Genomic DNA, 17,795 nt, shown 5'->3' on the forward strand with positions numbered 1-17,795 from the left:
TTGGAAAAAATTGTGTGTGGAAAACCTAGCAACGTGAGCATTGGCTTACTTTTAGGACACTTTAGGAAGAGTTGAGGTTGTGGAGGTGCTAAATACATACAAGTCATTTTTGTTCTTTTATGTCAGAAAAATAACTGTCAGATAAAGGTACTTTTCATAGAAACGTTTCTGTGAGTATGACTGTGTCAGGCTGTTGTTTATCAAGACTGGGGCAGCTGTCCTAACTTGGACCATGAGAAACTGGCCAAGGTAATCGGGGCTGGGTGGGGTGGCAGGGATGGTGTCACTAAAGCAGCTAATGGACAGTGAGTGGAGGGAGGAAGCATTTATGGAAATAGCTGAGTAGAAGAGGATGGCAACCAGGAATGGGCCTGTAGCTGACCTGGGAGCAGTGGCCTAGAATGGACCTGCTGCCAGCCACTAGTGGAAGTTGGTGACTTACAGCAAGCTTATATACCAGGGTTGAGGTGGGTAGGAGGTGGAAATTATTTCTTTAAGCTAAAAAAAAAACTTTCAAAACTTGAAACAGGAAACATCACTTCTGAGGCAACTGGAATGTTTTAAATGTGCTGAGTGTCAAGACTCCGAGTCTGTCTGAATAACAGTGTTTTAGCTATCGGTATGTTTAACTGAAGTATTTGGAGCTCTTTGAAGTGATATAAGGTATGATGTGACAGCTTGTAGACACTGACTTAACAATAGGAAATCATTTTAAGGTGCCATCCAAAGGCATAGAAGAAAAGATAACACCCAAGTTGGGAGTGTAGGACAAATGTACTGAATTGAATAAATGATTGAATGGTAAAAGCAAAATACTGTGGATGCTGGAAATCTGAAACAAAAACAAAATGCTGGAAAAACTCGGCAGGTCTAACAGCATCTGTGGAGAGAGAAAAACAAAGTTAATGTTTTGAGTCTGTATAACCCTTCTTCAGATTGAATGGTTATATTTATATTCGGGAAATCAATTAAAGCCGTGTGTTTTGGATTAGTGTTTATTCACTGTATTTAAATTTCATGTATAGTATCCTTATTGTTTTAATTTCAAACTTTCAGGTCTGGATCGGCTATCTTGGACAGATGATGGACAGTTGCTCGCTGTATCTACACAGCGTGGAACATTGCATGTTTTCCTTACAAAACTTCCAGTTCTCGGAAATACATGTGGAACTCGCATAGCTTTCCTAACCTCTCTGTTGGAGGTCACAGTGACCAATCACATCGAGGGAGTATGTGTGCAATTATAATATTACCTTGAAGTTTAGTTTTTAAATTGGTTGACTAGTTATGGAACTTAATATTTATTCTTTACAAACCTATATCATTTGCAAAATCAAGATTATGACAGTTGGCGCTGTTTGTTCCCTATGACCCCATTCTATCATTTCAAAATAAGACACCTATAAAATTTGGAGGAAAAAGAATTTAGTTGGATAGGAAATGTTTTGCATCTTATGTGGCATTTCATTACTGACTCAAGTGAGTTTTTTTAATAGATGTTTGCAAGCAGTGTTATATATCAAACCAATTAGTGGGCACTTCTGGTCTGATGTATTTTTAAAAGGCTAAATTAAGTATCTGCTTTATGCCGTCAATAGCCAGAAATATCTGTTTGAGCCATCATGTTTAAAAGACTTGGCAAAATAGTTGAACTGAGCAAAATGCTCATAATACAAAAATAAACAAAGTTGTTAGAGATATATAGAAAGTATGTCAGTATCTGTAAAGAGAAAATGCTTATCAGAGCTGGCTCATAAATCGCTAAGTAAAATGTAAACTTACACAATCAGTTGAACTGCAGATAATTAAATTTGTACTACTGTTAATGGTTAACACTTAAATGTTGAAGTTTATAGAATTGGTAAGATCACTGAGCTCCTAGGAGAGCAACCAGTACCCAATGGAAGGTGATGTATTTATGGGTTTCTGAGTCTAATTGTGACCAAAATCTACAGTGACTCATTCATCTTGCCTGCTTTGGGTTCTTTGCCAAAAATATCCCACAGCATTAGATACAAAGAACAAAGATTTTTTGTCACTTGGTACACATAGAGAGTTCCACTAAATAACACGTACCATTGAATGGACATTTGTTATTCCTCATTGTGAATTATTTGTCATACTTAAGAGTCAAAAGTAAAGGAAATATTGCTACATGCTGCCTTTGGTGAATGTATGAAATAGGTATAGTTTCATTAGAGAACATGTAGATCATGGCAAGTCCATTAAACTTATACCAACCTGCATTCTGTATTTATTTCTCTACAGGAACCACAAATTACAGTTTCTGTTGAAGTAGAACCTAACTTTATCGCTGTCGGCCCATATCATGTGGCTGTTGGAATGAATAATCGAGCCTGGTTTTATGCTCTTGGAGAAAATCGTAGGTTCAGATGAATGCTTTATATACATATCAACAATTAATGAAATGTTTCAAAGGATTTACTTTACTGCATTTAAGAGCAATGAAGAGAAACTTAAATATAAGTAAGAACATCCCAAATTATAATGGCAAATATGAATTGCATTTTAAATTTGATTGTGAACAATTCTAACGTATACCATGTTGCTAAGGCTTCCTAAGTAGATATTCAAGAGTTTTTAATTTTTCCTAATTTTATCTCATCACCCTGCTCTGTGAAATTTTTCCACGTTTTTTTAAGTTGGTGCCGATCCAAATAAGAAGCTAGACCGGCCATTTAAATGTCTTAAATCAACTCAGTAGAGTTTATGACAAGTTTAGAAGAAAATTAAAATATCTGACATCCAATTTCCACATTAACATAAGACTACTTTCTCAAAGAAGAAAGCAATATTCTGTTGAGGAGTAGCTCCTCCTATCTATACTAATAAAGGCTACCCTATGAGAGGAAAAAACAGCTCTTGCGCTGTAGATATTTGGAAACTGAGTAACAAAGACTATCCTTCGTTTCTCACAAATACTTTGTAACCATGAAGTTCAGCTACTGCCTCTGTCCTGCCCTACCTCTCACCTCTTAGCATTATTTCATACTGATCATAGCAATTAGTATTTTTAGCTCATCAATTTTATTCATAATACTTTGTGCATTATCATACATAACTCCAACCTCTGTCTATTTGGCAATCTGTTTTCTTTTGACACTATGTCAGGAATGAGAGTAAATAATGCAGATGGGAGCAAGTGGTTACAAAGGGACATAGACTAAGTGAATGAGCAAAATCTGGGCAAGTGGAGTTTGATGTTGGCAGGTGTGAGGTCATCCACTTTAGACTCAAAAAGGGTTAATCAGAATTTTCTAAATATTGAGAAACTAAGCAATGTAGAAGAGCAAAGATATTTGGGAGTGCAAGTGCACAAATCATTGGAAACCAGTTCAAAAATCAATCAAAGGGCTAATGGAATATTGGCTTTTATCTCCAGGGAGCTGGAATACAAAGAGGAAGAAGTTTTGCTTTAATTGGATAGGGCTGTGGTTAGCCCTCATTATGAGTACTGTGTTCAGCTTTGGGCATTTAACCTCAGGAAGGATACATTGGCATTGGAAGTAGTAAGTCACAGATTTACCCGAATGATACTGGTGCTTAGAGGGTTAAATTATGAAGAGATGTTGCATAAACATAGCCTATATTATCTTGAGTGAATTGATCAAGGCATTTAAAATAGTAAAGGGATTTGATAGGGTAGATACAGAGCAACTATGTCATAGTGGGGAGAGGGGGATCAAGAACAGGAATACATAAGGGTGAATTTTCCTCACCCCACCGCCGCCCTGGTTGAAAATTCGGTCGGTACCACGCCAACTTCAAATCTGGCTGCCCTGCTGCGATATTATGCTGGGGGCAGCCTTAACAAGTTCGAGTAGGATTTCCAACCATCAGGGAGAAGAAATCCTGCCTTTGAGAGCTGTTGGCCAATCTGATTAGCCAGCAGCTCATAAAGCCCCAGCAGCACCAGAAATAATTAGTGGCCACTGCAGGGACTACAAGGAGTCGTGAGAAGAGCTGAAGATCTCTCGTCTTAAGGTAGGTACAGGCATTTTGATCAGGTAAGTTTTCATGACCCTAGCAGGGGTAGGGGAAAAAGATTTTAGAGACCAGGGGGGCACAAAGTGGAGTACCATCTTAGGGGAGGGTTCTCCCCCCACTCAAAGGAGGTACCCATCCTTCCTTCCTGCCTTTTAGCCCAAACTGTCAAAAGTTGCAGGCTGGCCACCTTCTTGCAGCCTTGCCCAGCTGCAAGTATTATTGCAGTGGAGGCGGAATGAGGTCCTTAAATGGCAATTAATTGGCAACTTAAGGGCCTCAATAGGCTTAAGGACAGGTGGGCTGCCTGATGCCTTGCCTGTCCCCTGTCATATGGACAACAGGCCAGTAGTTGGTGGGAAGGCAGTGGGCTGGCCACCTTTGTTTTATGTACTTCCCCCCCCTAACCCTGCACCTTCAAATAGGCCTGCCCAGGGGACTGTAAAATTCACCCCATAATCTTAAAATTGGGGCTGGGCGATTTAAGAGCGAAACCAGGAAGCACTTTTTCACATAAAGGGTAGTAGAAATTTGTAGCTCTCACCCCACAAGTCTGTGGATGTTGAGTCAATTGGATTAACAGGAGTGAGGTACATAGACTTTTCTTGGATAACAAACTATGTGGAGCAACGATGGGAGAATTGAGTAAAGGTGCTGAACAACCGTGATCTAGTAGACTGCCTGAGTGGGTTGAATGGCCTATTCCTGTTTCTAAAATTCCTACATTACTCTATCTTTATCTTGTTTTTATTTTGAGATCTCTGCCCGAAGGCAGGTCCACCCCACAGTGCCATGATCTCCACCAAGGTTAGGGCAAGGAGGCAGTATATCGCAATGAGAATCGGTGGTGGAGGGAGTGAATGTTTAAGGTGGTGGATGACATGCCTTAGGGATGGTTTTCTGGAATAGTGTGTTGAGGAACCGACTAGAGAATAGGCTATTTTAGATCTAGTATTATGTAATGAGAAAAAGTTAATAATCTTTTAAAAGAACCTTTAGGGATGAGTGGCCATAATATGTTGGGCCAAAATTTTACGTGCTGCTGGCAGGCTTTTGCCCGACCTGAATGTAAAATTGTATGAGATGATGTTGGGCGAGTGTTCCAACGTCATTGTGCACAACGTCATTGTGCACTCGCACGATGTTTCGCTTGGTGGGTGCATGCAAAAGTCGGAAGAGCGCCCACTGACAATTAAGCGGGCAATTAAGCTGTTGTAAACGATTTTTTTGTGGCCCACCCAACCTTACAGTTGGCGGACAGAACAATTGACTGGGCAGGCTTTACATTTTTGATGAAACGTCATCTGGGGTGGGATGAAATCGTTAGGATTTAAAGTAAAAAGAAATGTCGAGAACCTTTTTTTATGAGGTAAGCTGTCAGGTGCTTGATTCTGCTGGATGGACATTTTTTGCAGAATTTTTGTGCTTTCTTTTATTACTTGGAGGTCTGCAGCTCCCTGAGGCATCTGTCTGCCTTCAGGGAGCTCAGTGGAAGTGCTCACCAGCACTCACGGTGACGTTGGCGCCCGCCCGCTTCCCACCCCCACCGGCAGTGCTGAGCCTTTCTCCAGGCGCGTTTCTCGCTGACTGGGCATTAATTGGCCAACCAGCATGAAATTGGAGTCAGGGGATGGTTTCCTGTCCGCTCCCGGGCCCGCTGATCGCACGCGCCCGATGAGCGCAAAATTTAAGCTTTGGAATTTTACATTATGTTTAAATGTGATGTGGTTTAATCTGAAGCCAGGGTGTTAAATTTGAATATGGAGTACTGGAGTGCTGTGTGCAGTTCTGGTCGCCACATTATAGGAAGGATGTAGTTGCACTGGAGGAGGTGCAGAGGAGATTCACCAGGATGTTGCCTGGGATGAAACGTTTAAGTTATGAAGAGAGGTTGGATAGACTTGGGTTCTTTTCGTTGGAGCGGAGAAGACTGAGGGGTGACCTGATCGAGATGTACAAGATTATGAGGGGCATGAACAGGGTGGATAGGGAGCAGCTGTTCCCCTTAGTTGAAGGGTCAGTCAGAAGGGGGCATAAGTTTAAGGTGAGGGGCAGGAGGTTTAGGGGGATGTGAGGAAAAACTTTTTTACCCAGAGGGTGGTGACAGTCTGGAATGCACTGCCTGGCAGGGTGGTGGAGGCGGGTTGCCTTACATCCTTTAAAAAGTACCTGGATGAGCACTTGATGTCATAACATTCAAGGCTATGGGCCAAGTGCTGGTAAATGGGATTAGGTAGGAGGTCAGGTGTTTCTCATGTGTTGGTGCAGACTCGATGGGCCGAAGGGCCTCTTCTGCACTGTGATTCTGAATAAAGGAAATGTTGAAGGTATGAGGGGCAAATTGGCTGAGGTGGATTGGGAAAATATATTAAAAGGTATGATGCTACACAGGCAATGGATTTTCTAAATAATTATTGCATAATTTACAGCAATTATACATTCCTTCAAGGCACAAAAACTCAAAAAGAAAAGTTAGTCAACCGTGGCTAACAAAAAAAGTTAAGGATTGTATAAGATCAAAAGAAAAGGCCTATGAAGTTGCCAGAAAAAGTGGTAAACATGAGGATTGGGAGTATTTCAGAATGTAGCAAAGGAGGACTGATAAAGAAAGGGAGAATAGAATATGAATGTAAACTAGCAAAAAAAAATAAAAATGGACTGTAAAAGCTTCTATAGGTACATTAAAAAGGAAATGTTTGGCTAAGACAAATAAGGGTCCTTTACAGGCAGAGTCAGGAGAATTTATAATGGGGAATAGAGAAATGCCAGAGAGGCTAAGTGATTACTTTGTGCCTGTCTTCATTGAGAAAGATACAAGAAATCTTCCAGAATTAGAATCCCAAGGGTTTGGGGGAATGAGGAATTGAAGGAAATTAGTAAGAAGGTTATATTAGAGAATTTAATGTTGTTAAGTCCGCAGGACCTGACATTCTACATCCTAGAAAGAGGTAACTATCGGGATAATGGATGCATTGGTGATCATCTTCCTAAATTCTATAGATTCTGGAACAGTTCCTGCAAATTGGAAGGCAGCAAATGTCACTCCGCTATTTTAAGAAGGGAGGGAGAGTGAAAACAGGGAACTACAGAACTAGCCATATGTCAGTAGTAGGAAAATGCTGGAATCTGTTACAAAGGATGTGATAAATGGACACTTAGAAAGTAATGACCTGATTGGGCACAATCAACATGGATTTATGAATGGAAAATCATGTTTGATTAACCTTTTGGAGTTTTTTTGAGGATATTACTAACAGAATTGACAAAGAAGAGTCAGTGGGTGTAGTGTACTTAGATTTTCAGAAGGCTTTCGATAAATTCCCCCACAGGGGGCTGGATAGCAAAATTAAAGCACATGGGGTAAGAGGTAATATACTGGTCTGGATTAAGGATTGGTTAACAGGCAGAAAAAGAGAGTAGAAATAAACGGGTCATTATCATGTTGGCAGGCTGTGACTAGTGGGGTACCGCAAGGATCATTACTTGAGCCCAGCTGTTCACAATATATATTGATGATTTGGATGCGGGGACCAAATGTAATATTTCCAGGTTCGCGGATGACACAAAGCTAGGTGGGAATGTGTGTTATAAGGAAGATGCAAAGTGGCTTCAAGGAGACTTGGATAGACTTAGTGAGTGGCCAAGAACATGGCAGATGGAATATAATGTAGAAAAATGTGAGGTTATCCACTTTGGTAGGAGGAAAAAATGTGCAGAGTGTTTCTCAAGCGGTAAGAGGTTAGAAAGTATAGATGTACGAAGGGATCTGGGTGTCCTCATCAATAAGAAACTGAAAGCTAATATGCAGGTGCAGCAAGCAAGTAGGAAGGCTAATGGCATGTTAGCCTTTATTGCAAGAGGATTTGAGTACAGGAGTAGCGAAGTCTTGCTTCAATTGTACAGAAGCTTGGTTGGACTGCACCTGGAGTACTGTGTGCAGTTTTGTTCCTCTTACCTTAGGGAGGATATTATTTCCATAAAGGGAGTGCAATGAAGATTCACCAGACTTGTTCCTGGGATGGTGGGACTGTCTTATGAAGAGAGATTGGGGAAACTGGGCATGTATTCTCTAGAGTTTCGAAGAATGAGAGATGATCTCATTGAAACCTACAAAATACTTAAAAGGATAGACAGGGTAGATGCAGGTGAGATGTTTCCCCTGGTAGGGGAGTCTAGAACCAGGGAACACAATTTCAAAACAAGGGGGAAGCCTTATAGAACCGAGATGATGAGAATTTTTTTTACTCAGATGATTTCGAATCTTTGGAATTCTCTACCCCAGAGGGCTGTGGAAACGCAGTCATTGAGTATGTTCAAAGCAGAAATTGGCAGATTTCTAATTACATATTTCAATAGCGTAAAAGAATATGGGGATAGTGTGGGGGAAAAGGCATTGAAGTGGATGATCAGCCATGATCGTATTGAATGGCTGAGCAGGCTCGATGGGCTGAATGGCCTACTCCTGCTCCAATGTTTTTACGATCAAGCAGGCTGCTTTGTCCTGGATTGTGCCGAGCTTCTTGAGCCTTGTTGGAGTCAAGCTCATCCAGTCAAGTGGAGAGTATTCCATCGCACTCCTGACTTGTGGCTTGTAGATGGTGGACAGACTTTGGAGATACAGGAGGTGATTTACTTGGTGCAGCATTCCCAGCCTCTGACCTACTCTTGTAGCCACAGCATTTGTATGGCTGGTCCAGTTCAGTTTCTGCTCAATGGTAACCCACAGGATGTTGACAGTGAGGGATTTAGCAATGGTAATGCCATTGATGTCAAAGGGAGATGATTAGATTCTCTCTTGTTGGATATAGTCAATGCCTGCCACTCGGGTGATGTGAATGTTATTTGCCACTTATCAGCCCAAGCTGAATGTTGTCCAGGTATTCTGCATATGGACACGGACTGCTTCAGTATCTGAGGGGTCACAAATGGTGTTGAGCATTGTGCAATCATCAGTGAACATCCCCACTTCTGACCTTTTGATGAAGGGAAGGTCATTGATGAGACAACTGAGGATGTTTGGGCTTAGGATACTACCTTGAGGAACTCCTGCAGTGATGTCCTGGGACTGAGAAGATTGGCCTCCAACAACCACAACCATCTTCCTCTGAAGAAGTGTCATACGGACTCAAAACATTAACTCTGTCTCTCTCTTCACAGATGCTGTTAGACCTGCGGAATTTTCAAGTATTTTCTGTTTTTGTTTCATCTTCCTTTGTACTAGGTTTTTCCCCTGTTTCCCTTTGACTTCAATTTTGCTAGGGCTCCTTGATGCCACACTCTGTGTAATGCTGCCTTGATGTCAAGGGCTGCCACTCTCACTTCGTCTCTTTAGCCCAGCTCTTTTGTTAATGTTTGGACCAATGCTATGATAAAGTTAGGAGCCAATATAGAATGTTAATTTTATTGCAAAATGTGCTGATTGGTTTGCTTTTTTTAAAACTTTTTAGGAGTGGAAAAGTTAAAAGATATGGAGTACTTGGGCACAGTAACTAGTATGTGCTTGAATTCTGATTATGCAGCAGCATTGTTTGAGGGAAGAGTTCAGCTACATATGGTAAATATGCAACATGGTTCAAATTTTGCATTTTCGTTCCAATCACCAGTAAATGTTTTTTTTGACTATGTGTTTCTAGCTAATACAAAAGACAGGCACTGTTAAGTTCCCCCTTGCTTGTCCACCCAGGATGAACCTACTTAATAGAGTTAATAAAAAGAGAAAATGCTGGAATAATTCAGCAGGTCTGGAGCATCTATTGAGAGAGAAACAGAGTTAACAGAGCTTCTCTTTAGCTCTGAAGAAGAGTTATACAGACTCAAAATGTTAAATCTGTTTCTCTCTCCACAGAAGCTGCCAGACCTGCTGAATTTTTCCAACATTTTCTGTTTTTATTTCAGATTTTCAGCATCCACAGTATTTTGCTTTTATTCTACTTATCAGAGCCTTGGCTTGCAGGATTATCAGGATTATTGCCGTTCTCGATGACAAGTTGAGCCCTCCAGGCCTTATAAATCAGCTATCTTTTCTTGCTCTTACTGGAAAAGTATTTATGGATAGGACTTACATCATCATCATCATTATCAGCTTTATTACCCATCACTGACATTACAGTTTGTCTGCTACACTCAGCACAACCAAATTAAGAAAACTCAATTTTTAAAAAACACAAATAAAGCAATTTATATAAATTAGAATGAAAAATAAGTTTGGCAGGGATTTTAAGTGAATTTTATGTTCATGCAAGTATTCATGAACCATTCATACATTCTCACTGTCTGTGAAATAATTGGAACTGTTTTGAGTTACTACCTAATGATTTCCTGATGGCTATCCAATTTGTTACTTTTTTTCAAATTATGTTCTTTATTTCTTCCACCTCCCCCCCCCCCCCCCCCCCCCCCCCAACCTCCTAACTGACTGATTTAATTTGACCACACTAGATAATTGAAAAAATACAATGGGTTTACAGTTAGTCCTAAGACTTCAACAGATTGTTTAAGATGCAAATTTAATCATTAGCTAATGGCGTCTAAACTACATTTTGTGGTCAGCTTAATTTAGGATCATATACCTATATACCTTATGTGGAATTATTTTCTATAATTTCAATAAAGTTCAATTGTTGCTAAATTAGAACAAATTAGTCAACCAAAATTGGTAAAAATGCATTTATTGAATACTGCTGAAAGAGAGACATGTGGCTGAAGCTTTTCATCTTTCACTCATCAGCACAAATGCAACAATGCCAAATCTCAAACAATCACAATAATTTATATTTGTTTGTCCTAATGAGTGCTAGACAAAAAGCTTTGGCAACATGCCTCTCTTTTCAGCAATATAAATTCCTAATAATTTTATTTCTATTTTTTAAATTTCTTTAGTTTTATTTCTAGTATTTATAATAATTTGTTTCTAGTTCACTCTTATTTTTGGGGCCAGTATTCCAGTTATTTGCTGGAGTGATAAATAAAAATCATTTGCATTGATACTTAATACTGAACCAGAACAATGTGAAACTAAAGTAGTTTCCAAGCCTGTAAATTATAAGCCTGAACACCACAGAAATTGATCCTTTCTCTAAAAAACATAGGTGTAACTTGTATCTGTCTTTAATTGAATCTTTTTCTTAAATTGAGAGCTTTTGCACATATCAAGATTTATGCTTTTTATGTTCATATTTATATCAATAATGAAATTAATGTGTTAGATACTGAATCTTCAGTACATTGCGCTCAATGCTGAACCAGGTACTGAATTCAAATGAATTTTAGTTTTAACTATGTACTGCTCTCCAACCCAGCAGTCTTCATTAGATCAAAAGCGGAACTGGGCTGTTTGCTGGGCAGGCAAAATTATTAAATGTTATTTTATTTCATTAGCTGATTATTTGAAAACAGAGGAACACAGCATCCAGCGCTATGTTATTCTTAATCTTTTTTGCATGTCACAGCACTGATCCTGTTACACAGTCAGCTATTGATGCAAGAAAATAAACTAACTTAAAACTGGAAAGGCTTTACATATGTGATTTATATACAATGCTATCGTTCTTAGGTTTAGCCTCACAAATGATTTTAGTCCACCTTCCCTTAAGTAACACATTCTAACTAAATCTAAAGCCTAATGATTTTGTTTTCTCATTTGCTCATTTCCAACATCGATTTTATGCTCCCAGTTATTCAGCAGGTATAATACAGGTTGTTTAGAAAGTGCAATTTATTGGAATTGGCAGGTCAATAAATATTACTTTAGTTTAAAAGTGACAATTATCCGATCTAGTTATTGCATATTTTTAATTAATGTAATTGAGGTTAAATCACTAAGAAAAAGATTTATTATATATATGTATTTATCACATATAGCATATATATTTATATATAAGTAACAGATTACTCCTAATACTGCACTGTGGAATAGTAGCATACGGATGTTTAATTAATTTGTCTGAAATGCTTTTGTCTGCTATTTTAGACCAGATATTAACCCATTTATTTTAACTGAATTAATGCCTCCACCAAAGTAGGAAATAAAGAAATTTCAGATGAATGCGTTAAGCAAGTGTACACTGTTCTTCCTTCTAGTGTAATTTCAAGGCCATTTTCTCTGACTCCAGTTTCCTCTGGTACTTCACTGGTTAACATGTTTGCATTAAATTTCTTTGTGCACTATTTTAATGCAATTGTTAAATCTGTTTATTTTTTAAATAACAAAGAAATGTTATGCAACTATTAGCTAGAACTAATGGAACTCATTACAGAGGCTCACTATCTGTACCCTTTTAAAAATAAACTAGAAAATATTTTCTTGTATTTAAAAAATATACATAATGTATATTCAATAATTAGCATATAATTTGCACCTCTGTACATTTCATATTACATCACTGTTTCATTCCATGACCATCTTCACAAAATTGCTGTCACATTTGTGCTTCAGTTTCCCAATCATTTTGGTACAGTGGTGCTTCATTTCTTCTCGTGAAACCTCCAAGCTAATTGATGCTATGACCTTCTGTACTCAAACATACCTCTGATCTGCTGTGGTTGATCACATGGCATTGTCCTCACATCCATGGCTCTCTAGTGTGTTGGGATTCTCCACTTGAACACAGAACGTTAACGGGGAAACAAATAAAAGTCTTCAAAATTAGGAAAGGCTTCAAGAGGTTAAATAGTAAACAATTGTCTCCAATGGATGGTGAATCATTAATACGAAGCACAAACTCAGGATTTAACTAGATCTTTTTCACAGAGGTTCACTGAATGCTTCATTAAAGGTAGCTATTGTGGCAGAAATTGGAACATCATGTTAAATAGAATTGATTATGTATTTGAAAAGGAATGACTCAAAAGAGCATGGGACCATGCAGTGAAATAGAATTAGAATAGTTGCTCCAATTGAAGAGCTAGCACTAGCATGAATGAAATGTCTTCTCTTTCTTGTGATTTCTGTAATAGAACAGTAAAGGAGTTAATTACACATCTCATTTACACCAAATGAATTCTAACATCTGTTTACTAACTCTCATTAAGACCCACTTATTTCAAAGTAAACTCTACCATTCTGAACATTTCAGTACCTAAATTCTGTGTTCTGTGTGCTACTACATGAAAGTAGGAATAAGGAAATTAAGAATGGCTGATGTCACTTAGTGACTTTCGTTACTATGTACTCACAAAACCGAGTAATGTTTGAAGCTGCACTTAGGCTATTTACAGAGTGAGGAATGCAGATGAAATGAGCTGGAGAACTGAAGATAAGAGAAGAAATTTGGACCAAAATGAAATATTAGGAAGACTAATTTCTGATTTTCCCAGAAGTGCACCAGCTACCAAATTGAGAACAGGCAATTTTTAAGTGTCCAAGGCACCCATTTGATATAGGTATGAGGTGCCTTGCATATGCAAATTAGGGGTCCTAAGACCAACTGTAGAACCCTGATTGAAATTGATCTATAAATGGACAGATCCATAAGGGATGCCACGGAAATAATGGTATGAAAAATATTTAAATGTTCATTCCTGTGGAGCTAGGATTGTTCCTCCTGGTTCACAAAAATACTGAGGCTTGGGTTTTGCCTTTTCCCAGGACCTATCTGCATGCCCGGCTACCTTTCGTCAAACCCCAACTGGTGAACTGCATTGGGATGCCCAAATAACGTCTGCAGCTCTCCTGTTTCATCGATGAGGCCTCATCCTGAATTTGGTTTCTCCTCTTCCCAATGTATTAGAATTGTGTTGCCTTTTTCACACCTAAAATTGTATCAATTGAATTTCATGACCAGTATCGATTATACTACATTTTATATATTTTCTATGTTAGACATATGCAGCTTATTCTTGGTGATTTGCTTACTAGTGTAAAGCAGCAGTTGGTAAACAGATAAGGGCAACATAAACTGCGTTTGTTATTTTCTTTCCATAGGAAATGTTCAAATGCAAGCTTGGAATTAAATGCATTTAGAGTTTTTCGTTGACTTTTAAAAAGAAAATTTCAGAACCCACCAATCAAAACTAGCACAGACACAACAGAGGAAAACAATTTATGACTATTAACTTGGAAAATTTCTAAAATGCCTCATGGAAAATAAGGAACATTAAGTATTGCTATAATCAGTTTGCCATTTTTAAAAATAGCTCCTGGTTGCCCTCTATTGGTAAAGCTGTTGTATTCATGCTCAGTACATTTAAGGGCTTTGGACTTAAAGAACGCTCCATATCTGTGATGCAAGGTCTCTATTCCCATTACGTTGTTTATGTTTGAAGTAGGTACAAACATTCATTTCCTGTACAAATGGGTGTGAGTGATGTACTCATCTTACTGTCTCAGTGATGAGCGGATCCCATTTGGGGAAATGTGTCCTGAAGAAGTGCCATTTGTTGGACGGGAACAAAGATTCAGAAGGATGATGATTGTGCCAGAGGCCTTTGGTTACTCTCTTTGTGCTAGCCTGAACCAAATGCCATTACTGCAGTTGCAGAGTGGATTTCTATTCCATTTCCAGGGACGAAGCCCTGTGAAGGGCTTGGGTAATGACTTGAACCTGCTAGTAGTGACTCAGTCAGATCAGATGGAGTTCATGTTGGCTTGTGCCCAGATAGAGTCAGGAGCAAAATTGTCCTCTTTATCTCAGGATCTGAGCAATTAGCACACTCAGCTTCTAGTTCACTTTTAGAAAGGAATGAGTATATTTTAGAATTCCAAATAATTTAATTATTTCTCGTATATTGACACCTTTAAATGAGGAGCTGGATCAGTATTTGTTGAAGAGGAGAAATAAGGGTTAGACCAAAGTGGACAGAAAAGTCCACAATCGAATAATCATGGACCATGGGTGGAGTGGACTTGATGACCAGAATGGCTTTTCTCACTCTATGCTCCTATGTGTGGTAACTTACTATCAATGTCAAATAAATTTGCAAATTTGTCATAGTTCTTATGTTCTGTCTGAATGTTCATGTTAGTGCTGTTGGAGGGTGTTTTCAATTCATTGACATTGAAATGTGGCATTTTTATAACTAGTGAGTCATTTAGTTTACTTAGCATTGGGAAGAGTATTATGAACCCTCCTGATTTGGTTGCAGATTGAAATGGAAGGTGTTGAAGCCCAGGAGGAAAGAGAGACTCGTCTTTTTCCAGGACGTGATGACAAATGCCGAGTCACATGTCACGCACTTACTGCTGACTTCTTGGTCTATGGAACAGATGTAAGTACCATATTAAGAATAGAGGATCAAATTCACAGGGAAATTACTCAGAGCTATGAACTATTGAGTAATGAAAATGGGAGACTAACAACCTAAATATTTAATGGGACAGTGATTGTATTAAGGGCAGAGAAGGGGAGGAATTTCTGAAGTGTTTTCAGGAGAACTTACTTGATTAGTATGTTTCTTGCCCAACAACGAAGAAATCATTGCTGGATCTAGTCCTAGGTAATAAATTGGAAAATGTCATAAAAATGATTTCCATTTATATAGTGCCTTTCATGACCTCACAACAACCTGAAGTGCTCTACAGGCAGTGAAGTACTTTTGAATTGTAACCACTGTTGTAATGTAGGAAACGTTGCAGCCAATTTGTGCACAGCAAGCTCCCACAAACAGCAATATCATAATGGTCAGATAATCTGTTTTTTGTGATGTTGATTGAGGGATAAATATTAACCAGGTTAACTCCCTGATTCTTCTTTGAAATAGTGTCTTGGGATCTTTTACATCTACCCAAGAAGTCCATCAGATGGGGCCTTGATTTAACGTCTCATCCGAAAGACATCACCTCCAACAGTACAGCATTCCCTCAGAATGCTATCCACTGAGCAGGGCTGACACAGTGGAGGAACAGCTCAGCAATAGTGATCATTGTATCATGGGTTTAGATGAGTTATGGAGAAGTTAAGAGTAATCTAGAATGAAAATACTTAACTGGAGTAGGGCTAATTTCAGGGAATTGAGGAGGGATATGGCCCAGGCAAATTGGAGTCAAAGATTTGATGACAGAAATGTAATAGAGTAATAGGTGGCCTTTAAAGAGGAGATGGCGTGGGAACAGTCTAGGTACCTTGATGATGCAAAGGAGAATCAGGCTGAACATAAAAAGTATATTAGAAAAATGAAAAGGAAATGAGAGGGACAAAGAAACAGTATGAGAATAGACTAGCAGCCAACGTAGGAATCCAAAAGTCTTCTACAGGCGTGTTAACAGTTAAAGAGTTGACAGAGGAGCAGTGGCTAATTCGGGACTAAAATTGAGATCTAATGGTGGAGGCAGAAGGAATGGTTGAGATAGTAAATGAGTACTTTGCTTCAAAAAAGCTGGCACAGATTTGTTGGGCCAAGTGGCCTCCTTCTGTACTATACCACTTTGTGATCCGGGATCCAATGCATTGAAATGTGAGTTAATTGCATTCATTTGATTTATTCCTCCGCTAAACCCTAAATAGAATTTTCTTGATCTGGTATAGTACAAAAGGAAGCTGGATGCGTTCATGACAAAGGTTGATAGTGCATACAGAAAGTAGGTGAGTTGTTGGTTGATGTTCCTCACGTTCTCAAGGCTACTTTAATCCCATGGTCCACAGTCTATACAGCAGACAAGGCGATCTCTGTCTATCTCCTTCTATCCTTCACATTCCCATGTTTCTTTCCAGTATTTCCATCTCTTTCTATCCCTGGTTTAAAAAAAATCCCCCAGCCACTTACAACTGCACTTTCTAAACCTCAAGTGGCTAACCTTTGGCTCTCCATTTGTTGCAATATTTTTTCAGTTCCCTCATGTCCATCTTCGATGCCCTAGCCTTCACGAGTCCTCCACTGTGTCGGCTTCTGATCAACCCTCCTCTGGATGTCAGAAATGATCTCATCTAAATGAGAGTAGAGGAGCAAAACTGAAGCCTACCTTGGTGTCCAGGTTGAGCACCTTATCTGAAGTCCCCAAAAATCTTGTATATAGAAGGTGCAGTTGATCTGATTTCTCTCAAGATCCAGTGTTTAAGAACTGATATGCAGCTAAAAGTTAAATCCCTACCTACAGATACACTGGATAGTTAGCAGTAAGATCCAGAGGTCAAGTTTTCTCAGCCCCAGCCCCACTCCGAGGATGGAAGTGGGACACAGGAGCCTCAAGGAGATAGGTGGGACCCAGGGACACTAGGGCTTTACTTTGACACTTGCCTGTTGGCAATTTGCACAAGGACCTGGGGCATATGAAACATCCACCCACCTGGACATGGCACCCAAGATCCCCAGCTAAAATCCCAAATCCAGCTGTAATATCAGCTCCTGAAAACAAAGTTCTCTGCTGGTGGTGCTGTTAGGTGAGTGGCTGGCCAGTGCCGCTTTGCTCACCCACTCCATCACCCTTCTCCCTCCTCTGGAAAATGTCTCAACATGCACCCATATTGATGTGGGTGATCATTATTTACATGCAGTATAAGTAATCTTAACCATGGGTATTCCAATGGAGTCAGGAATGGTCCTTCCTAGTACTCTGCTACATTTCTGTCAGTAATGTAGGGCCATGGATTTTTGTTTCCCCTCCCTTCTTGCAACTTACCCATGTAAAATTACTCAAGAACTTGCATTGAGAGTATTGACAATATCTCCATGACTTTCTTGTTCAGACTGGCATCATCCAATATTTCTATATTGAGGACTGGCAGTATGTGAATGAGTATCGCCATTCAGTCAGTATTCGTAAAGTTTTCCCAGATCCCAGTGGGACCAGAATGACATTCATTGATGACAAGAGTGATGGGTTTGTCTACTGTCCAGTAAGTAATGCTGTTTTCAGT

At 39.3% G+C, this 17,795-nt stretch overlaps 1 protein-coding gene across 5 annotated transcripts in view; it reads left to right on the forward strand.

Moving 5' to 3' along the window:
• The window catches only part of wdr19 (WD repeat domain 19), a 165,835-nt gene that overhangs the window by 67,895 nt on the left and 80,145 nt on the right, over window positions 1-17,795 (forward strand). For all 5 annotated transcript variants that reach the window (XR_005944604.1, XM_041201279.1, XM_041201498.1 and 2 more), the window contains 5 exons: window positions 1,057-1,229; window positions 2,269-2,383; window positions 9,453-9,559; window positions 15,088-15,210; window positions 17,625-17,774. Coding sequence is in view for 4 of the 5 variants with exons in the window: in XM_041201279.1 (XP_041057213.1) it covers window positions 1,057-1,229; window positions 2,269-2,383; window positions 9,453-9,559; window positions 15,088-15,210; window positions 17,625-17,774 (668 nt within the window). In the remaining variant the exon portion in view is untranslated. The remainder of the gene's footprint in view (window positions 1-1,056; window positions 1,230-2,268; window positions 2,384-9,452; window positions 9,560-15,087; window positions 15,211-17,624; window positions 17,775-17,795) is intronic.

The sequence above is a fragment of the Carcharodon carcharias genome, chromosome 1 (genome assembly GCF_017639515.1).
Source record: "Carcharodon carcharias isolate sCarCar2 chromosome 1, sCarCar2.pri, whole genome shotgun sequence".
Taxonomy (NCBI): Eukaryota; Metazoa; Chordata; class Chondrichthyes; order Lamniformes; family Lamnidae; genus Carcharodon; species Carcharodon carcharias.